This window comes from Aristolochia californica, unplaced genomic scaffold (assembly GCF_029961685.1).
Source record: "Aristolochia californica isolate CCGP_79_NKW_82.1479 unplaced genomic scaffold, dmAriCali1.0.hap1 SCAF_2, whole genome shotgun sequence".
NCBI lineage: Eukaryota > Viridiplantae > Streptophyta > Magnoliopsida > Piperales > Aristolochiaceae > Aristolochia > Aristolochia californica.
In genome coordinates, this window is record NW_027181881.1 from 36,345,388 (window position 1) to 36,365,502 (window position 20,115).

The 20,115-nt window shown below is 38.9% G+C and overlaps 1 protein-coding gene across 1 annotated transcript in view; it reads left to right on the forward strand.

Moving 5' to 3' along the window:
- The window catches only part of LOC137955557 (structural maintenance of chromosomes protein 5), a 72,487-nt gene that overhangs the window by 14,775 nt on the left and 37,597 nt on the right, over nt 1–20,115 (forward strand). Inside the window, exons 7-12 of the mRNA XM_068802555.1 lie at nt 2,790–2,935; nt 3,179–3,290; nt 3,389–3,544; nt 3,688–3,809; nt 3,902–4,046; nt 4,154–4,219. Coding sequence (XP_068658656.1) covers nt 2,790–2,935; nt 3,179–3,290; nt 3,389–3,544; nt 3,688–3,809; nt 3,902–4,046; nt 4,154–4,219 — 747 coding nt within the window. The remainder of the gene's footprint in view (nt 1–2,789; nt 2,936–3,178; nt 3,291–3,388; nt 3,545–3,687; nt 3,810–3,901; nt 4,047–4,153; nt 4,220–20,115) is intronic.

The following is a 20,115-nucleotide window of genomic DNA, read 5'->3' on the forward strand; positions in this document are numbered from 1 at the left end:
TAGGATAATAATCAACAATATAATTTAGGCTTCCTAGAAATCATTGGAGTTGGGTTTTCTCTTGGATTTCATCTGGAAATTTAGAAGCAAATTCAATGCTTCTATCAATTGGGATAATTTTTCCCTTGTGAATATTATGACCTGAAATCTTATTGAGGTTTGAAAAAATTTCATTTTGGGGGCTGAGATTACCAACCCATGGTTTCTAATAACATGTTTGAAAACATTTAAATGCTTAAAATGAGCATCAATAGATTCTGAATAAACTAATATATCATCAATGTAAACAATTGTCTCAGTAATATGTTCACACCTTTTTCTCAAAAAACAATGTAAACAATTGTATATTCAGAATAATTGGAAAAGATATCATTCATAATATTCTGAAATTTTGAAGGAGCATTCTTCAGACCAAAAGGCATGACATTCCATTCAAAGTGTCCAAAAGGAACTGTACAAGAAGTTTTATATTTACCCTTTTCAGCAATTTGAATCTGCCAATATCCAGATTTGAGATCAAATTTTTAAAAATATTTTTGCAGAAAATAATCTGTCTAACAAATCTTTTTTATTTGGAATTTGATATCGTATCCATTTTAAACAATCATTGAGTGGTTTATAATTAACCACCAATCGTGGAACCCCTCGTTCCTTCTCTGGATTTTTATTGACATAAAAAGCAGTACAACTCCATGGGGAGTAAGATTTTCTAACTAATTTTTTATCCAATAGATTCTGGATCTCTTTTTTGCACAAATCTAAATATTTTTGTTTCATTTGGCTAGGCCTTGCCTTAGTTGGAATATTTCTTTCATTGAATCCATCAATGTAGGGTAAAGAAACAATATATTTATGTCTATCCCAGAAGGCTGTTGGGATATCACTACAAATTTCTCTAGAGAAAATTGTGTGAAGAAAACTGATTCACTTTATTCTCTTGGGACTCTAATTGATGTTCTATGTCTAAGAACACGATTTCTTTGTGAAGGAGACTTATTTGATTTTCCTTTACATTTCTCAATTCAGCAATCTCATTAATAAAGCTTACTTTTGGTTTAGATTGAAAGAGAAATAAATTGATTTTTGATTGATTTCACCAAGAATTCCTTGGTTGTCAATGCTCTTGATTGGCATAATTTTTTCCAAAAATGAAGTGCCTAATATGACTTGTTGGGTCATATTTTTAACCAATAAGAAATCGGTTAATATGCACTGATCTTTAGTGCAAATTGAAGCATTATTTAGTTTTCATTTTTTGTCCATTAGCACTGGTTAATGTTTGAGTTGTTTTCTCAAAATATTGGGTTGGAATTAACCCTTCTTGGATGCAGTTTAAGTATGCTCTACTGTCAATTAAAGCTGTCAGATTTGGTATGACAAAATTTTGATCAATCACTAAATTAATTTTAGTATGCCACTTTTGATGAGCGACCTTTGTGATTTGATTGAGGAAAGGATCCTCAGGTGTTTTACCTAATTGTTTTTCAAGCTTGTGATATTTTTTTCAAGTTTGTGATTTACCTCCTTGGCCCCATTGGCCAATCACTGATTGTATTGCTAACATTGTGTCATCCATTCATTGTAATTGGAACCTCGTTCCTAGATCAATGAATTCTTTAGCTGATAAATTGGCAAAATTCGGAACCTCCCGACAATCTCTCATTGTTTGGGAAGGCTTCCCCTCTTGTAATCTGCTTGTTTGAGCTCTCTTAATAAAATTCAGCATCATTTAAAAAAAAGCTTGTGATATAAAGATTTTAACTGCTTGAGTTCTTGCTTGATTTCTTTTATCTCTCAATGGAGTTTATTGACAAAACTGTGTTGTTTAGAAGAGGTAGAATCTTCCAAACGTGTTAAGACTTCTTTCAAGGAGTAAGGTTTAACTCCTTGAACATTTTTTGATTTTTTAATTAAATATCTTTTCATAAGAGGATCTTCCTCTTGATCTACGTTCTCCAGATATTGTCATTGATCTTGTGTGTTTGGAAGAGAGAGAGAGAGAGAGAGAGAGAGAGAGAGAGAGAGAGAGAGAGAGAGAGAGAGAGAGAGAGAGAGAGAGTGGAATGGAATGGACAAAAAATGCCCTTAATAACTTAATCATACAGATTAGAGAAGAAAAAGTATAAACTACGCCCACATAAGCATAATTCAGATAAACTACTTAATTACAAGAATATCCATATTTTCCCTATCCCTGAACACTACTTCAGTTGAGAGCCTAATTCAATTGTAGTCTGAGTTCCTTAGTCAAGATTAGATTGGTGCCTGATGCAGTGCTCCCCATTTCCATTGCCTGAGGGCATGACACACAGAAATCATGCTTCTTTCTTTCCTTAATATAATTTAAGTTATTATTGATTAGTAAGTTAGAAAACTCATGAATCTTGTTATGCTTAACTTGACCAATCTGATCTATATTATAGGACTGTCAATATGAAAAGTGCTAAATTATCAAAGACATGATTGTAAGTTTCTATCGAAAATTTCAATTTACAGTTTGATCTTCAAGTAACTTTCATGCAGTAAGTTTTTTATATTTTTATTTTATGGACAGATGTGTACTATCTAATGATGATTTTACTGCATCTGTTGAATAGTAATAATCTGTAGAGGTTAGACGTAAAAGGTTGTCAATTATTATCTACTTGTAAATTGGAGCCCCAATTTGAACACTCTATGAAACATGTCATTGAGCCTAATGATTTTAAAACAAGTCCACGATGGAGGTTATTTTTTTATTTTGATCATCTTTGGTTTATTTCTGGTATGTCTTTCTTTTGCATTTGTAGGATGACTTGATGAGAAAGAAATTACCTTGGCTTAAATATGATATGAAGAAGAAGGAATATATGCAAGCTAAAGAGCTGGAGGACAATGCAAAGAAACAGCTGGATGAAGCTGCAAAGATTTTGAATGACCTTAGAGGACCCATCGAGTATAGTCAGCTCTTTTTTCATTTTGACTATAGTATATTATTAATTCCTAATGATCATGCTAAATAGATTGCTACATGCATTTTTTGTGCCAACTTGCTTTTTATGTTCTGTGAATGATGATTAAAGTTATAGAACTATGACATCTGGGATTCAAATTCATCTGTCAGTTCTGTGTCATTTTGTTCACATTCTCTGTCATGAGTGGAGAAAGAGCTGCATTAATGAGCTATTTAATACTTCAGACAGAGAAAACAAGTGAAAGAGATGCATGAAGGATCTTTGAAAAAAATAAGCAGTTTTATAAATCAAAATGGCAAGAAACGAATGGAGATTCTGGACAAAGAAAACCGTCTTGTAAGTTGGACCTTCTGGTTATATATTATTTGGAGTAATTATTTAAAATTTGTTAGACATATGTTACATTCTCTTTTTTTTTTTTTAAATATTGACAGGGAGTGCATGTTCATGGAAAATGTGAAGAAATGGACGAGTTGAGAAGACAGGAAGAATCTCGTCAGCAAAGAATCTCTAAAGCTAAGGATGATCTGGCTAATGCTGAAAGGGAGTTGGCAGACTTGCCTCCTTATGAGCCTCCGAAGGAAGAACTTGTATAATACTGATCTTTCCTCTTATCATGAAGTGCTAGCTTCATATTGCACATTCTTTATTGGATACCTTATGATGGGATGTTGCAGTAATTCTGTGGTTCAGTTATTTCCTAAATTCAAATGATTACTTATTTATGTAATAGGAGAAGCTTCTTACTCGTATCCTGGAGCTAGAAGACTCTGCACAACATAAGAGATTGCAGAAGGCTGAAAAAGAAAATGCATTAGCTCAGAGGAAAGGAAGCCTAAAGCAATGCCTCAACAGGTCCATTTCTTCCATATCTATATCAGATTCAGTACCGTGTCTCAGTTGTTAGTTTTCCTTGTGCTTTGGGTCATGTGTGTTTCTTCCTCCAGGTTGAATGACATGGAAAATGCAAATATTAAACTTCTTCATGCATTAAGAAATTCTGGTGTCGATAAAATATTTGATGCATATGAATGGGTGCAAAGAAATCGGAGTGATCTACAGAAGGAGGTCTTTGGTCCTGTCCTTCTAGAGGTATTGTCATCAGATTTAAATCTCTCTGTTGCATATTGTAATGAATTAACAAAGTAAGGAATTACGTTTTGTCTCCTTTACAAGCATCTTTCTGGATGTCTTACCAGGTCAATGTTTCAAACCGAGTCCATGCAGCCTACTTGGAAGACCAAGTCCCATACTACATCTGGAAGGTAGTGGTACTTCCAGCTTCTGAGACTTTCTTTGATTAATTTTCTCAAATTATTTCTAATTGCCCACTGTTAGAATTTGTCAAATTTGCTTTCTCCTGGGGAACTGTACCATTTAATATTTAGGTGCCGTCTTAGAGTCTGGGTAAACAAGGGTTGTGGTGGATAGTTTGCCAGCCTGCATAAACCTCTTCAAAGTTTGCTTCATGACCAAAGGACTTTTGGTGCTGATGCCAGCATAGTTGGAATTTGAGTTTGATCTCTCTCATGGTAGAAAAGTGTTTCATCACTCCCTCAAAACATTGTCAGATTTAATGTACTGTAGTACTTAAACCTTTAAGGAAGCATGTCATAGACTATTTTTTTTAAAAAAGGTGCATGTCATAGAATTTAGAAATCACACTTACCAAAACTGTTGTGTTTTCAAATAATTAAGAAACTAGGGAATAATTTTGACCCTTCTTTCTTTATATTACAGATCACAATCGGAAGACAGAAATAACCCTACTTCTTAGAGCTATTTAATCACTTTATGTTAATCGGCCATCTACCCTTTTGTATGTGTATGGTTATAACTTAACAAGAATTACTAAATTGCCTCTCCACCTCGTTTCTCTTGATACTCCCCCTCAAGCTGCAACATAAATATCATGCATGCCCAACTTATTACACTGAATAGTAAACTCCTTTATGGGAAGTGCCTTTGTAAACAAATTTCCTAGTTGTTTAGGTGGTCGAAGATAATGAATCACAACCTTGACAATCAAAACAACATCTTTGATGAAGTGCCAATCAATCTCTATATGCTTTATTGAAAATTGGATTGCTAGCTATGAAAGTAATTTAATTATCACAAAACATTTCCATGGGCTTATCAACCACAAAACCAAATTCTGCCATGAGTGTTTTCACTCGCATCATGTCCACTCGCATCAATTCACTCATTGTATATGCTGTAGCTCAGTAGTTAACCTCTTCACTTGATCTAACTACTAATGTATGTTTCTTGCTCTTTCAAGTAACTAGATCTCCTCCAACAAATGTGCAATACTCACTAGTGGATCTTCTATCATGTTGCCACTAGCATAATCTGCATTCGAATATCTAACTACGTCGAGCTGTTTATGTGCCTCTTAATTTAGTCCTTACTTGGGGATTCCTTGAGATACTTCAAAATACACACTATTGCATCATAATATACTCGTCTAGCCTCCTTAAACTGGTGAACCACTCCAACAACGAATGAGATATTTGGAGGAGTTACAGTTGCATAAAACTTCTTTTGTTTATTTTTAATTTTTTAAAGGTTGCATTCAACAACTTTTTTTTTTTTTTTTGCTTACCACCAGCCTTTTGTGTTTAGTTTTATCTTTCAGTTTTGGACTGCTCTTATCATGTAGATCATGACCAAAGTCCGTTGGGGTTTTGACAGGTTTAGCTCTTGTTGAGTGATGATAATTACGTGGGGCTAATCTTGTAATTCTCACATTAAATTAGTAGCTCTTGTAAGAAAAAAACTGAAGCAAATATGAAATGTAAAATACATACCACGAATAATACAAAGATATTTTGTTATTGATGTTTCCCTAGAGGTATTCAGCGCCAATAACCCTTGCTTGGGAAATTTTACTAATTAGCTCTATCAGTTGGAAAAGAGATTCTGGCTCTCTTTTAAGCTATGTGTATGATCAAATACACGATTACAACAATCTTCCCTGAGATTTATCAACTAAATTCTAGCTAGCAAACTCTTCTAACTAGAATTAAAGGTTCTAGATCAACCTATGTATTGAAAGATAACAATACAAAAGAAGAAAGACTTACACCCTTGAAATTGATAGAGAGAACCTTTTACTTTGAAATAATTTCCAAGCCTTCAACTTTTTATTTTGAAATGGTCTTTTTTGTTTAATATTTTTTATTTTATTTTTTGAAATAGAGCCTTCAACTTTGAAGCACGAATAAAGATGTATTTGGAACTTGACATAAAATGATGCAAGGAGAAATTTTGAGATGTGAGATTTTGCAAGGTTTTTAGCTATTTTTCTCTCAAAAATTATTTTGAAGTAGATTTCATGTAAGAATTGTTTTGAATGCAGTAGGTTTGCAAATAAATGTTCAATAATGCCTCTAAGGCATGTTTGATGGGGTATTTATAACTTTCCCAACCCAAACTAGTCGTTATTTGACCATTTGCAAAAAGTTGACAACTCAATGATCAATCAATGAAAAGTAATGATCAATTAAGTATGTATAATGACTATATTTTTGTTAGACATTAGGTTAATTGATCGATCAATGCACGTCTGGCCTTTTAGAAAACTTAAAGTCTATTGATCAGTCCACCTCAACTAATTGATCACGCATTGATGCTTTGGCTATGCAAAACTAAGTATGATCGATTAATTATGATTAACGACTATATTTTTGTTAGACATTAGGTTAGTTGATCGATCAATGCATGTCTGGCCTTTTAGAAAACATGAGTAGATTGATCAGTCCATCTCTACTAATTGATCATGCATTGATGCTTTGGCTATGCAAAACTAAGTATGATCAATTAATCCTATTGGTATGACATATCAATCCTATTGGTACAATGAATCGTGCTTTATGTCCCATTTGGCACTGTTTTGTCTGATTGATCAATATAGTGTGTATGATCAATCATGCTTTATAATCTTGTAGTGCCTAAACATGTATGATCAGTCCCATGTGGATGTTCGATCATGCATTATAGCACATTCTGGCAATATTCTATCTGATTGATCAATGCATCTAATTTATTGATCATGCTATATATTTTCTGCCAAGTTGCATATTTGATGATTGATCATTGGCAGGTAATGATGGATCATGCCAGAGCCAGTTTTCTAACTTAGGCTTTAAAGCATGATAATTAAAAAAATTATTCTAAGTGATTCTAACATGTTTAAAACTTGAATATGCATTGGTATATTATGTTTTTTTTTAGAAGAAAGTGTGAATGTATTACTAAAAGAAAGAAGATTACCATACATGCTAGAAAGAAATTTCCTCCACAACAAGATGTTGGAGGGAAACACCCTTTTTCGCTTGAGCATCGGCTAAATGATTAGCCGATCTCGGAACATGTTTCCAGTTACATTGTTAATGCAATATGCTCTAAAGTTCCAAAAAGTTCATTTTTACCTCAATTTTGAAGGATTGGGATTGCCCTCTTACATGGTTAGAGTTCTTGAGATTTTCTATACAACATGGACTCTAAACTTCTATTCTTCATTTCTTCACTCGTGGGTGCTTCTTCAAGATGACTTGACACATAGATAGAGCTTGAGGTCTTAAGATGCATATGCCAATTCTTTTGTAAAGACCTTGATTTTTGTCTCTTGAAGAAAAAGTCTCTGAGATGCTAAATTTACAATTTTTAGCATTATTAAGTTTTGTTATCATCAAAATATGGATGAGAGTCAACTCTAGGTCAACACAATGTATTTTTTTTTTTTTTTTGAGGTGATGTTGAAATTTTATTAGAGCGAAGAGATATTATATCAGATGGGGGCCTTCCCAAACAATAAGGGATTGGAATGAGGTCCTAATTTTGGCAAGTTTGTTGGCAAAAGATTTTGCCGATCGGTATACATGATTCCAGGAACAAGATATTACAGAAACAATATAAAAAATGTAGTACAGGACAGGCCAATGGTGCCAAGGGGGAGAGGGTGAGCCGAAGCTCCAACGGATGACGGCGTTAGAGTCCCCTTCAATAAGAAGATGACCAGAAAGACGATCCTTGAAGGAGACTAACCCGTGCAAGAGGGCAGGGATTTCAGCAGAAGTTGAGTCAGCCACACCCAAAGGACCAACATAGGAGAGAATAACCTCACCAGATGAATTTCTGAAAACATCACTGAAGCCAGCTGGTCCCGAACAACCTATGGCACTACCATCGAAATTTAGCTTGATGTAACCTAGGGGAGGAGGGAGCTATTCAACCAAGGCTGGAGGCTTGGAGGGGCTAGCCATGTATGCTATGATGTTCCATTGCATATGAAGAGAGACACCCGCGCGAGAGGCAAATTGTTTTTTGGAGTGAAGCCAATTTGAGATGAGACTCACGACTGACTTGATAGCGCTGTCCACATTATGAAATTTCTAGTTAAATCTTCTGTTGTTGCGCTCTAGCCAGATGCACCAGGGCACATGAGCAAGGCAGGAGGAAAGGAGGATCTTGCCAAGCTTGGGTAAGGGGGTTCCCATGACCATATGGATAGTCTCAAGGAGGTTGCGCTGAAGGCCGAGGTGAAGACCAATTTTATGGAAAATGGCCACCCAGATCCGCCACGAGTAGCTGCAGTGAAGGAGCACGTGCTGGACGGATTCATCACATGAACAACATAGGGGTAGATAATGTCTGGACTGGTGTAGCCTCGCCTATGAAGGTTATCGGCAGTAAGGATCTGCCCCCAAATGGTAGTCCAAATGAAAATTTTGATTTTGTTTGGGGCTGAGAGTTTCCATTCCACAACAATGCTATGCTCGAGAGAATGTTGGATCCACCCTTTGACGTACTCATATGCAGAGGCGACCGAGAAGAGGCCGCTGGTATTGGACTTCCATATCATCTTATCTTGGATCCGATCACGAAGGGTTATGTTGCTAATGGTGGATAGAAGAGTGCAGAGAGCAGCGACTTCATCGTCTCTCAAGCCATGTCTGAAGTGCAGGTTCCAGGATTATCCCAAGCATCTACCACCGTGATATCTTGGCACACAGATACAGTAAATAAAGAGCTGAATTCCTCCATGAAGGGGCGGTTACCACACCAAGCATCATGCCAGAAAAGAAGCTTGTAGCCATTGCCAGTGAAGGAGGTTGTAGATTTGAATAGGGGGAGCAAGGGGAAGAGAGATTTCCATTTTGGGGACAAGAAAATTTTGCCCCAAGATTAGTAGCTCACTAGGAAAATTTTGAGTATTTTCTCATAAATTTCAGCTTAGATTTGTTGAGATTTCAAAAGGATAAAATGTCCCTTTCTAAGCTTAACCATTCGGAAATTGAATTTTGAGAACTTGTTTACTTAAGTCGATTTTGCCCCAAGATTTGTCTCTCAGGACTCCCAAGGAAAAAAACTATTATTCCTAACTGCACTCAGTCTTTGAAATTGAAATGGGAGATTGGATTTGTGAGTTGAAAATCCACCAAGCAAAGGGTTAAGTATTTCTTGTGCTTATACTTTGAAATCCTGTTTGTGTAGCCTAATTCTCACTAGATTTCATGTATAATTACTTGGAAATTGCATTAATTGTTCTAGCAAGTAAATTTGAAGTGGCTATTGCATTGATTTTAAATCATTTGGGACATGTGAAAGCCTATAATTGATTGTTTGGGGAAGCTGTTTTTAAATCCAAGTATCATTGCACTCATATTTTGAAATATTTTGATTGATCTTGGTCTAGCGAATCTGGATCAAAAATTCAAATCCCTAACTAGTGTGCTTGTGTTGTGAAATCAGTTTTGTTGAGCTGCTATATGATGTCTCTTTATTTCAAAAACTAATTCAAATTGATTTGATCTTTGATTTTAAAAGTTGGTCATTCAAGGAAATATTGAGCTGCTATTATGTTGCATTGGTACTTAGGATTCGTGTGCTTATCTTCTTTGTGGTTGATTTGTGAAAGCTTCCTATTGAAAGGCATTGTATTTGGGCTAAAGTGTATGCAAGTAACCCTTGCTCATTTGGTCAAGGCTTAGGCAAGGCAAGACTGTTCCCATCTCAATAGATTTGAGAAAAGCGGTTATTGCTGTGGGAACAGGTTGGTATCCTTAAGACCTTGTGTAAGCAGGTGGTGTTGAAAATCCCATTGTGATCTAGGCTTTGTGTGCCCAGTGAGCAGTTGCTGCAAATATCTAAGTATGGGCCAAGGTAGGATTGCCAAGTTAGTTGTTGAAAATCCCTTTATAGGTTTGGGCTGAGAACCTAATCAGCTAATGCAAATCTAAGTGAGAGTGTGCTATTGTAAATTGGCTGCTGTGGTCAATTGAATGACATAAATCCTTGTATGGGTAACATTATAATTGATTTTATAGAGGGCAATCCAAACTTAGTCGAGTCTTATGACCCGTGGACATTAGTTTAATTGGATGAACAATACATACATAGGATTTAAGTAAAAAGGAGTAAAATTAAGTAGCAAAAGTTAACAACCCTAAAAAAGTTGGATGGAGAAGGAGAAGGAAAAATCTCTCGATGTGTGAGAGACGACGACGAAGAAATCTCTCAAGACGAGAGCAAAGGAAAACTCTCTCGACGTGCAAGAGCCGACAAAGAAGAAATCACTCGAGCTGAGAGAAAAGGAGAAAACTCTCGATGCGAGAGACAGAGTTTTCCAACAAACAACTCAGGATAAAGATTTGATCAAAGAAGCGAGATGAAGTGATGACCGTGGAAGGACATCTGGAGATGGCGGCACCTTTCTAGCAGCCAAATGACAAATTAGAAGGATTCTTCCAGGATTTGACAAGGAATACGAAGACCTTCCATTGGGGAAGAATTCTAATCCGAATGGCAAAGATGATGAAGGCAGTTGGCAAAAGGTAAACCGACGCAAAAGACAAACTCGAAGTCCCTCTTCGACTGTGAATTCGATTGTCACCTTTGGCATAGCAAATACCATTTTCTCTTTCCAAAGTGCCTCTAATCGTGCCGAAAAACCGGTCTTTTTTTTCTCATCTACAAACAACAAACAATCTCTCATCTCCATTCCTTTAAATGCCAATACTGCTTTCGTCACCCAATTTGATATTGTTACCCAGCCATCTGAACTGGCAAGGACTTTGAAAGAGCTCTGGACTGGAGATCTCATCTTCCTCCTATCCGTCTACAAGTACAAGGGCAAATAGGAATGCAAGATCACCCAGTGCCGGTGTAGGCAAATCTTGGGAAAGTATATTCCAGAGACATGCAACTCTGATTTTGGATGGGGTCAATTTCGAACCTGGATCGTTCAAATCACTGGCACCAACAAAGGTAAACACCCCAAAATACTCCCAAAACCTTTTTTTCCACCTCTGAAACCACGGATCCCTGCTCTCGTTCTCGTTCCCGTTCCTGTTCCCATTCCTGCTTGCCATCACTACCCAAAAACCACCTTCCATCTACCACCACAATCTCAACCGCGCAGCTTTCTGATCCTCTCTTCATCCACCTAGATCGCCACCACCTCAGCATGGGAACCAAACTCCTATCCCATTCTATCATCATCTCCATTCAACATCCCAACTCAAACATCCTACCAACTCTGTCATGGATACCGGAAACCCTTCAAATCACATACCAATTCAATTTCTCCTTCATAAAGGATCAAAACTGGCTGATCCATTTCCAAAACCAAACAGACACTGAACGTGCTCTTCGTCTCCCTCTCGCCCCCACCTTGCCCAACTCCAAAATCAGTTGCTGAACCCCATTCCACCCGGAACTGCTTCTCGGCCAATGGATATGTATCTCCGGCCTCCCTACAGAACTCTGGCAGGTGGACATTTTTCGATGAATTGCCGAATGTTTCGGTCATCTCGTAATGCTCCACGACGACACCTCCAGGTTGGCTTGTCTCAACATGGCCTGCATCATCCTCATCCCCGTACAACCTTGTTCGGGATCTTCTCTCATCTAAATCAGAGTAAAAAACCATGTCTTCTGGATCCGGGTCATCTTCCTTCGCTCCAATAGTTGCTCTTCTCCGGCGACTGTAGATACTCAGGCGGCAAACCAGCAACCTCCTGCCCCCGTCAGGTATGAAATTGTCAGATGTCAAAGAAGTTTTTAAATTCAAACTCCAGTAAACCACTCCCGCTCTGGAAAACTACCTCTAAACCCACCCCAAATCCCATTTTAAAAACCCTGATCCCATGTCCTGAAATATTTGACAGTACTTGTAACCGCCAACAAATTTTTTTCGAAACCAACCTGGCCAGTAACCTCTTGATCAAACCTTGCTCCTCTCATCCCCTGAAAATCCTTCAAAGGACTCCTTTTTCCAGGTCAATCAGACCTCTGTTTTAAAACCCCACTTGCCACCTCATCCCATTTCTCATACCCTGATCCCATATTCCAAAATGCCTGACACCTCCCATGCTCATCACCCAAATTCTTCTGACAATGAGTTGGCCCGCACCCCACACGTCACACCCTTCTCTAGGCTAACATGACATTTGATTCACACCCTCACCTGCCTTCAAGTCGACCAGATTTTAAATCCTGCCAGAACCCATCTCATCCCTCTCTTGACAACAATACGTCTCCCAAACACCTCCCCCCATCACATCATATCGGAAATGTCCACTACCACTTCCTCGCCATCCGGCGACACCCCCTCATCCCCCACTCCCTTTTTTTAGCATCCAATACTCAGAATCCGATGTCGAATCGAGTGACCACACTCCCACCCTTTGTAATCCCTGTCATACCTCCACCACAGAAAATGCTACCCCCCACTCGAGAGTCAGCACCTACCAATGTAGAAACAAAACTTCTGCTCGACCTGCTGATCCAATGACCCACCAACTGTTTATCCAAACATCCCAGGAGCCGAAAGGTGACCCTTCGTTCCAGATGATGACTTCATCGCGGGTGGGTCTATAAGTCGAGCACCACAGGTTTGACGATCATACATGGAATGAAACGATGAGACTTGTTCTACTCAAGGGAAGTCAAACCCCCCCCCCCCCCCCCCCCCCCCCCCCCCTCGCCAGGTTAATAGTAAACCCAGAGTCAACAAACATCCAAATAAATGATCATTATTTCCTGGAATGTGCACGAGACCTCATTGTCTCTTGCAAATCCTCCATTGTTCTCATCCAAAATTTCCTCGATGACCGATTGTATTGTCTGAGACCTTTGGTGCAACAGCTTGGTGAAATGGTCTGCACTTGATGCGATCGGATTGGCCGAGGGGATCCTTGACATGTGGAGCCAAAATCTGGTTGAGGTATTGGACGAACACCATGGAAATCACTCAATCAGTCTTCACATAAGTGACCGAACTTCGGGTAGTTTTTGGATTATTACTGGGGTCCACTGTCCTTCTTGCTATGGCTAGAGAAATCTGTTTTGGGAGGAGTTGCTTGACATTTCCCTTCCCTGTGGGGGAGAGTGGCACTTAGCGGGCGATTTTAACGTCACTAGCTTTTGCACTGAGAAATCTCCCCCCTCTTGGCGCATCTCTGCTTCAATGAGGAAGTTTGCTGATTTCATCAGAAGTTGTGAGTTGGATGACATTTGCCTATCCGGGAAGTTGTATACCTGGTCCAATGGGTAGAGGCATAACCCCATCCTCTCCAAGCTCGATCGGTTTCTTGCCAACAGTGAGTGGTTGCAGATTCATCATTTAACAACGGGGAGGATTCTCAACCGCTTAGGTTCTGATCATTGGCCTATTTTGATGGACACCTAAATAGACAATTGGGGCCCCAAGCCATTTCGGTTTGAAAAAGCTTGGACTATGAATCCATCCTTCTTTGAGATGGTTAACTCGATCTGGCCCTCCTTGTGGCTATTCGGAAGGCCCGGGTGGGCTTTACTATAGAAGCTCAAGCTTCTGAAGCCTCATATTCGCTCCTGGGCAGCCTCCCTTCATGCGGGAATCAAGACCTCAAAGGCAAACTCCATCGCCCAACTCTCTGCTCTGGACAGTTTGGAGGAATCGCATCCCCTCACCCTTGATGAGTTCCATTCCCGGAACGCCCTCCAATTTCATCTGCAAGATATTGTTAGGAATTAGACGCCCTAATTCAAAACTAACAAGAGTAATAATAATAATCGCAAAAGAAAGGAAAAACAAACACGAAAACAAACAACAAGATTTATACAGGTTCACTTCAAGGTGAGACTACGTCCTATCTTCCGCCATTGTAGTAATCCACTATAAAGTTGAAATAGTCTACAAGAGAGATTGCACACACTTACAGGTGTTTTCTCTAACCTCTCTCGGGCTGCAACTCTAACTCATTCTTGGTGATGATCAATGATAAAACCCTAATAGCGGTGCCCCCTCAATTATAAAGAGAAAACTAGGGCAACCGCTTTACAAGAGTGAAATTCCCAAACTGCCCTTAATGAAACAACAGTTAATATATCATGGACTGACTCTGCGTAGGGCGTTGATTAGGCTCCACGACTTAACAGATATCTTCTACTCTGAGCTTATTCGTTGGAAATAAAGAGTGTGTTTCAAATGGCTTAGCGAAGGGGATGGTCACACTCGTTTCTTTCACTCGGTGGCCTCAGCCCGGCGTTGCTCTAACTGGGTCTCCTCGATGCTAGTCGACGGGGAGTTAACCAGTGATAAAGAAGCCACAACTAACCTTTTTTTGAGTTTTTTTTGTAGATCTTTATCATGAAGAACGATGCCCCCTACAATCCCTCCTGCATATCTCTTTCTCCACCCTTCCTACTGGTCTGGCATCCATGTTGGATAGGCCCTTTTCTCAGAAGGAAATTGAACTTGCCACTTTGGGTCTTACCTCTGATCGTGCTCATGGTCAGGACGGATTCAATGGCGAGTTTTTTAAGCACTGCTTGCCTATTATTAAAGAGGATATATTGGAGATGTTTCATTCTTTTTACTCCCATGGGCTATCATATCGAAGCATGGGAGCCTCTTTCATTGCTTTAATCCCCAAAAAGCATATCTCCGAGCACCCTAGGGATTACCAGCAGATCATTCTTACATCCAGCTCCTACAAAATCATGACAAGGATCCTTGCCAATTGCCTCAAAGTAGCCATGCCAATTCTGGTCCACCCGTGCCAATCTACTTTCATTCGAGGAAGAAATATTTTGGATTCAGCCATGGTCACTCATGAATTGATGGATCATCTTAGCCGTCTTGGCCGACCATGCTTTGCTCTTAAGCTCAACCTGGAAAAAGCTTTTGAACGAGTCTGCTGGTCCCATATGGGTGATCTCTTGCGAAAAATGGGTTTCAGACCCAAATGCCAATACTGGATCCACATTTGCATCTCATCCGCGAGTTACTCTCTTCTGCTCAATGGTACCACTCTGCGTTACTTCAAGGGATCTAGAGGCATCCAACAAGGAGACCCGCTTTCCCCCATCTTGTGGTGGAATATATCACTCGACTAGTTTGGGTTGCCAAATCAGCAGTGTTAGAAGATGGGCTCAAACCCACATGTCCAAGGAAAGAAAGTCTACACATCTAAGAGGTGGCATATGGGTAAATAAGAAGACTTCTCATAAAGATGGCTTGAAGTTGTAAATACTTGTCTTTTTTTGTCTCTTTTTTATAATGTTGTAGCCCTAAGGGCATTGTAAAAAGCTATAAATAGAGGCCTTGGCTAAAAGGTAGAGCGTTCAAGCTTTCTCTTCCTTTTTCCCAAAGTTCGTCCAAGCTCTCTCACTTGGTAGGCGCTCTCCCTCTTTTCTTTCGTCCAAGCTCTCTCCCTTGGTGGTTGATCTCTTCTCTCTCTTTTCTCCTTCTTCTTCTTAGTTTGGTTAAAGTTCTTATCATGGGATCCTAAATTCTACATGGTATCAGAGCATAGAGTTTAGGATCCCCTTCGATAAAGTATACGAAAAAAAAATATTATGAAGATCTGGCCAGGAAGTTATTCATCGAGGAAGGAGTTCAACCATGAAGAGATAAGTCATTTCTGGTTATTATTTACACATTTTCTTTGCTATATGTTGACCCTTTGATCTCTGGATTACATCAAGACAAGATGACCTTCATATGAGAAGTTGTGAAGATTAATTCCTTGTGTTAAGAAGATGTTATAATCTTGGTCTTCTTGTAGCTAAATTACAGTTTTGATCAAGATTGGTTGTTACAAGTTGTTTTATCAAGATTGATGATTTGAGAAGAGGATGCTTATGTGATGGAAATGATTTGAGCTTCCGTTACTTACATGTGACTTGGTTCGATTTCCTATGAGTTGGAATTCCAGCACACGTTGCTGGAAGTCCTCTTACACTTGGTGCTGCTCACGTGGTCTGTTTATTTAGCCAGTGAAGCAACATATGTTTAAATTCCAGCATGATGAAAATTCATCTACATGCCTCTACTATTCTGCTGCCTTCTCTGCTCTCTTGAATTCCAATACTTGTTTTATTTGGAAGTTGGATTTTCCCTATGAGTTGAGATTATACGAGACCTTATGTGCTACAAAGGATCTCAAAGAAAGCAAATTGTGATTCTTAAGTGTTTAGCCACGATTTTGGAATTTTAGGTTAAGGCACAAGTTTTCACTTTATCCTCTTGAGAATTTTTTTACTTTAAGGATATAAGAGAATTTGATTCATTTTTGGATGGCGAATCCACTTGACATAGGCACGAATTTTTTGATGATTTAGCGCCTAATCTTGTGGATAAGATTCTATATCTCTATTTGCAAGTGATTGATTTGGTACACAGATCCTTCAAGTTTGAATTAGTGGATTTGTTTTTTTAGAAGATCTTCCCCTATTTGGTCTATTTGGGACATTCATATTAACTTATTTGGCAGCCTATGCATGATTTTAAAGTGACTTCCCACTTTGGTTTTACTCACTCTTAAATTTGGAACTTCTATAATTGATCTTGAGTGTGGTTTAAGCATTTGTTTGCTTCAAGATGGATGCTGGAAATACAAGTAGTAAGAGTGACATACTTAGAATTACTACTATTCCCTTAAGGGGCCTATTGAATTATCTTAGTTGGTCTCAATCGGTACGAAGAGTTCTTATTACACGCAACCTTCTCGGTCACTTAAACAAACCTGCTCCACCGATTGATGAAGATGATCTGTCCTACCTCAAGTGGGTTAAGAATGATAATTTTGTTATTAGTTGGCTTATTAATAGTATGGAAGAGCATGTAGCCAACAATGTTGTCCACTTGGAATCAGCCAAAGACATTTGGGACATATGTGCTAAGTTATATTCTAGCACGACCTATTTACAAAAATTGTTTGATGTTTTGCAAAACATGCTAAATACTAAGCAAGGGGACAATATTCATGAGTTTTTGGCTTGGTTTCGGGGTCTCCTTCAAGAGTGGAAGATCACTCAACCATACTCCACTGATATTTTGGTTCAAGAAAGTCAAGGGGAAGCTTTAGCCGCAACAATCTGTTTAACAAATATCAAGCCATACCTTGAAGTTGCTAAGACTCAACTTCTTAGCTCCTCCGCACTTCCATCCTTTGATGAAATAAGTGTCACATTGCTGCGAATCCCTGATCCATCTCTTAACTCACATAATGATGCTCCATCGGCTATGTACTCAGGTAATAGAGGTACTTCATCCTCCGATCGAGGACACGGCAGAAATTTTAGAAGAGGCCGAACAAGAGGTGGTAGAACCGGTCCTACCCACTCTCGCACAGAGCGTCGCATGTGCACCTATTGTGGTGGTCAGAGCCACCTTGTGAAAAATTGTTGGAAGCTTCATGGCAAACCAGAATGGGCCACCGCTACCCCAACCTCCGTTAAAATTGATAAATGGGAAGATAAGGCTGAATCACAAACCAGGAAGATGACTCTCACTCCCGAAGACTATGACATACTTCAGAAAATGAAGTCACTTATGGAGTCTTTCCTTACACCTTTACCTACGGATGCTACCACTATTGCTTTAGGTATTTTTTCTTCCTCTTCCTCCTCTTCATCTTGAATAATAGACTTTGGGGCCTCCGAACATCTCTTAGGTAACAAACACATGCTCAATTCTTTATCTCCGTGTATTCCCAATAAATTTGTTACTATAGCTAATGGTACCCAAACCAGAGTACTTGGCAAAGGGATCATCTTCTATTACAACCTCTATCCCACTTCAAGATGTTCTATTTGTTCCTCAATTCCCTTTAAACTTACTCTCGGTAAGTCAGCTCACAAACCATCTAAATTGCTCTATCACCTTCTCACCTTTTTCTTGTGTATTTCAGGATTCAACTATGAAGCGGGTGATTGGTGGCGGCCATGAAAAAGGGGGCTTGTATTAATTCGCCTTGCCTTCATTAGTTGCACTTGCATCCTCTCCATCCGAGGTTAAATTTGGCACAACTAGCTTGGCCATCCGTCTACACCTTTTGTTCGCCATTTATTTTCTTCTTTAAAGTCTTTAACTACTTTCAATTGTGAGGTTTGTCAATTTAGCAAACACCAACAGAGTACATATTCTCCTCAGCCTAAAACTACAAGTGTTGCTCCTTTTTCTCTAGTACATTTTTATGTATGGAGACCCTTGTGTGTCTCTAATATTTTTCTTGTTAAATACTTTGTTACTTTTGTTGATGATTTTACCCGGGTTATTTGGTTATATCTTTTTAAAGAAAGATCTGAAATAATTACTATTTTTAAGGCCTTCCATGCTATGGTATTAACTCAGTTTGACAAGAAAATTCAAATACTTGGGTCTGATATTGCTAAAGAATACTTGTCTAGTGAGTTTCAATCCTCTGTCAAGGTTGCTCGGGGCCTCCTCTACTCCATGAAGGTACTTTACTTTTATTGGCCTCATGCCATACTTGTTGTCTTTTTTCTTATCAATTGGTTACCTTCATCTGTACTTGGTCATAAGACTCCATATTCTATATTATTTCCTAGTGAAGTCCCATTTTCTCTTCCCCGTAAAGGTTTTTGGATGTGCATGTTTTGTCCATATCATATTTCCTCAGAGAAGTAAACTTGCTCCTCGTTCTATGAAGTACATTTTCTTGGGCTACCCTTGCACCCAAAAAGGTTATGTCTGTTACAATCCTACCTTTCGAAGGTTACTTGTGTCTCGAGATGTGACCTTTTTTTAGGACACCTCTTTCTATCCCTCAAATGATGCTCTTCTAGGTTTGTCATTCCTTCCTACCACTCCTTGTCCATTTGTGCCCTTTAATGCCGATGTCACTCTGCCCCCCGAAGCACTTGCCGACACCTCACTTGTCGAGTTTTCAGATCCTGTCGAGGTAAGTCCTTCCCCTCTTCCATTTGGTCCACAGTTTGATACTTGGCCCATTGCTCTAAGAAAAGAACGTCGTTCTTGTACTTCTTCTCAACCTATATCCAACTTTATGTCTCACCATCGTTTGTCTTCCGCATGTTCTCAGTTCCTTGCATCTCTTTCTTCCACCTCTATTCTGCAGTCCTATCAGGAGGCCCTGGAACATCCAGATGGAAGGCTACTATGGATGAGGAAATGCAAGCCTTTTATGAAAATCAGACATGGAACTTAGCATCGCTTCCGACGGGTAAGAAACCAGTGGGTTGTAAATGGATGTTTTTCGTCAAACATAATCCGGATGAATCTATTGCTTGCCTTATGGCCCGCCTCATCGCTAAAGGGTACACTTAATGTTATAAAGTTGATTATGAGGAGACCTTCTCTCTTGTTGCCAAGTTAAATTCAGTACGTATCCTATTATCGCTTGCCTCTAACTCTTCATGTCCCGTCTATTAACTTGATGTAAAAATGCTTTCTTAAATGGTAATATACGTGGGGAAATTTATACGATTCAACCACTTGGTTATGTGGTTGAGGGAGAGTCTGTGCCGCTTAAAGAAGTCCTTATATGGGCTTAAACAGTCCCCTCGGGCCTGGTTTGATAAATTTAGCCAAACACTACTATGGTTTGGATTTCGTCGGTGCTCATTAGATCATTCGGTATTTTTTAAAGATATCTAAAAAAGAAAGATACTATTGGCTATGTATGTTGATCATATTGTCTTAACCGGCAATGCTGCACATAGCATACAAAGAGTAAAAAATATGGTATTTCATAAATTTAAAACTAAAGATCTTGGACTTTTAAATTATTTTCTGGGCATAGAAGTTCTTCTGTCCGCGTATGGGATAATATTATCTTAGAGGAAGTATGCCTTGAATCTCCTCGAAGAAACGGGAATGATGGGGTGTCGCCTAGTTGACACA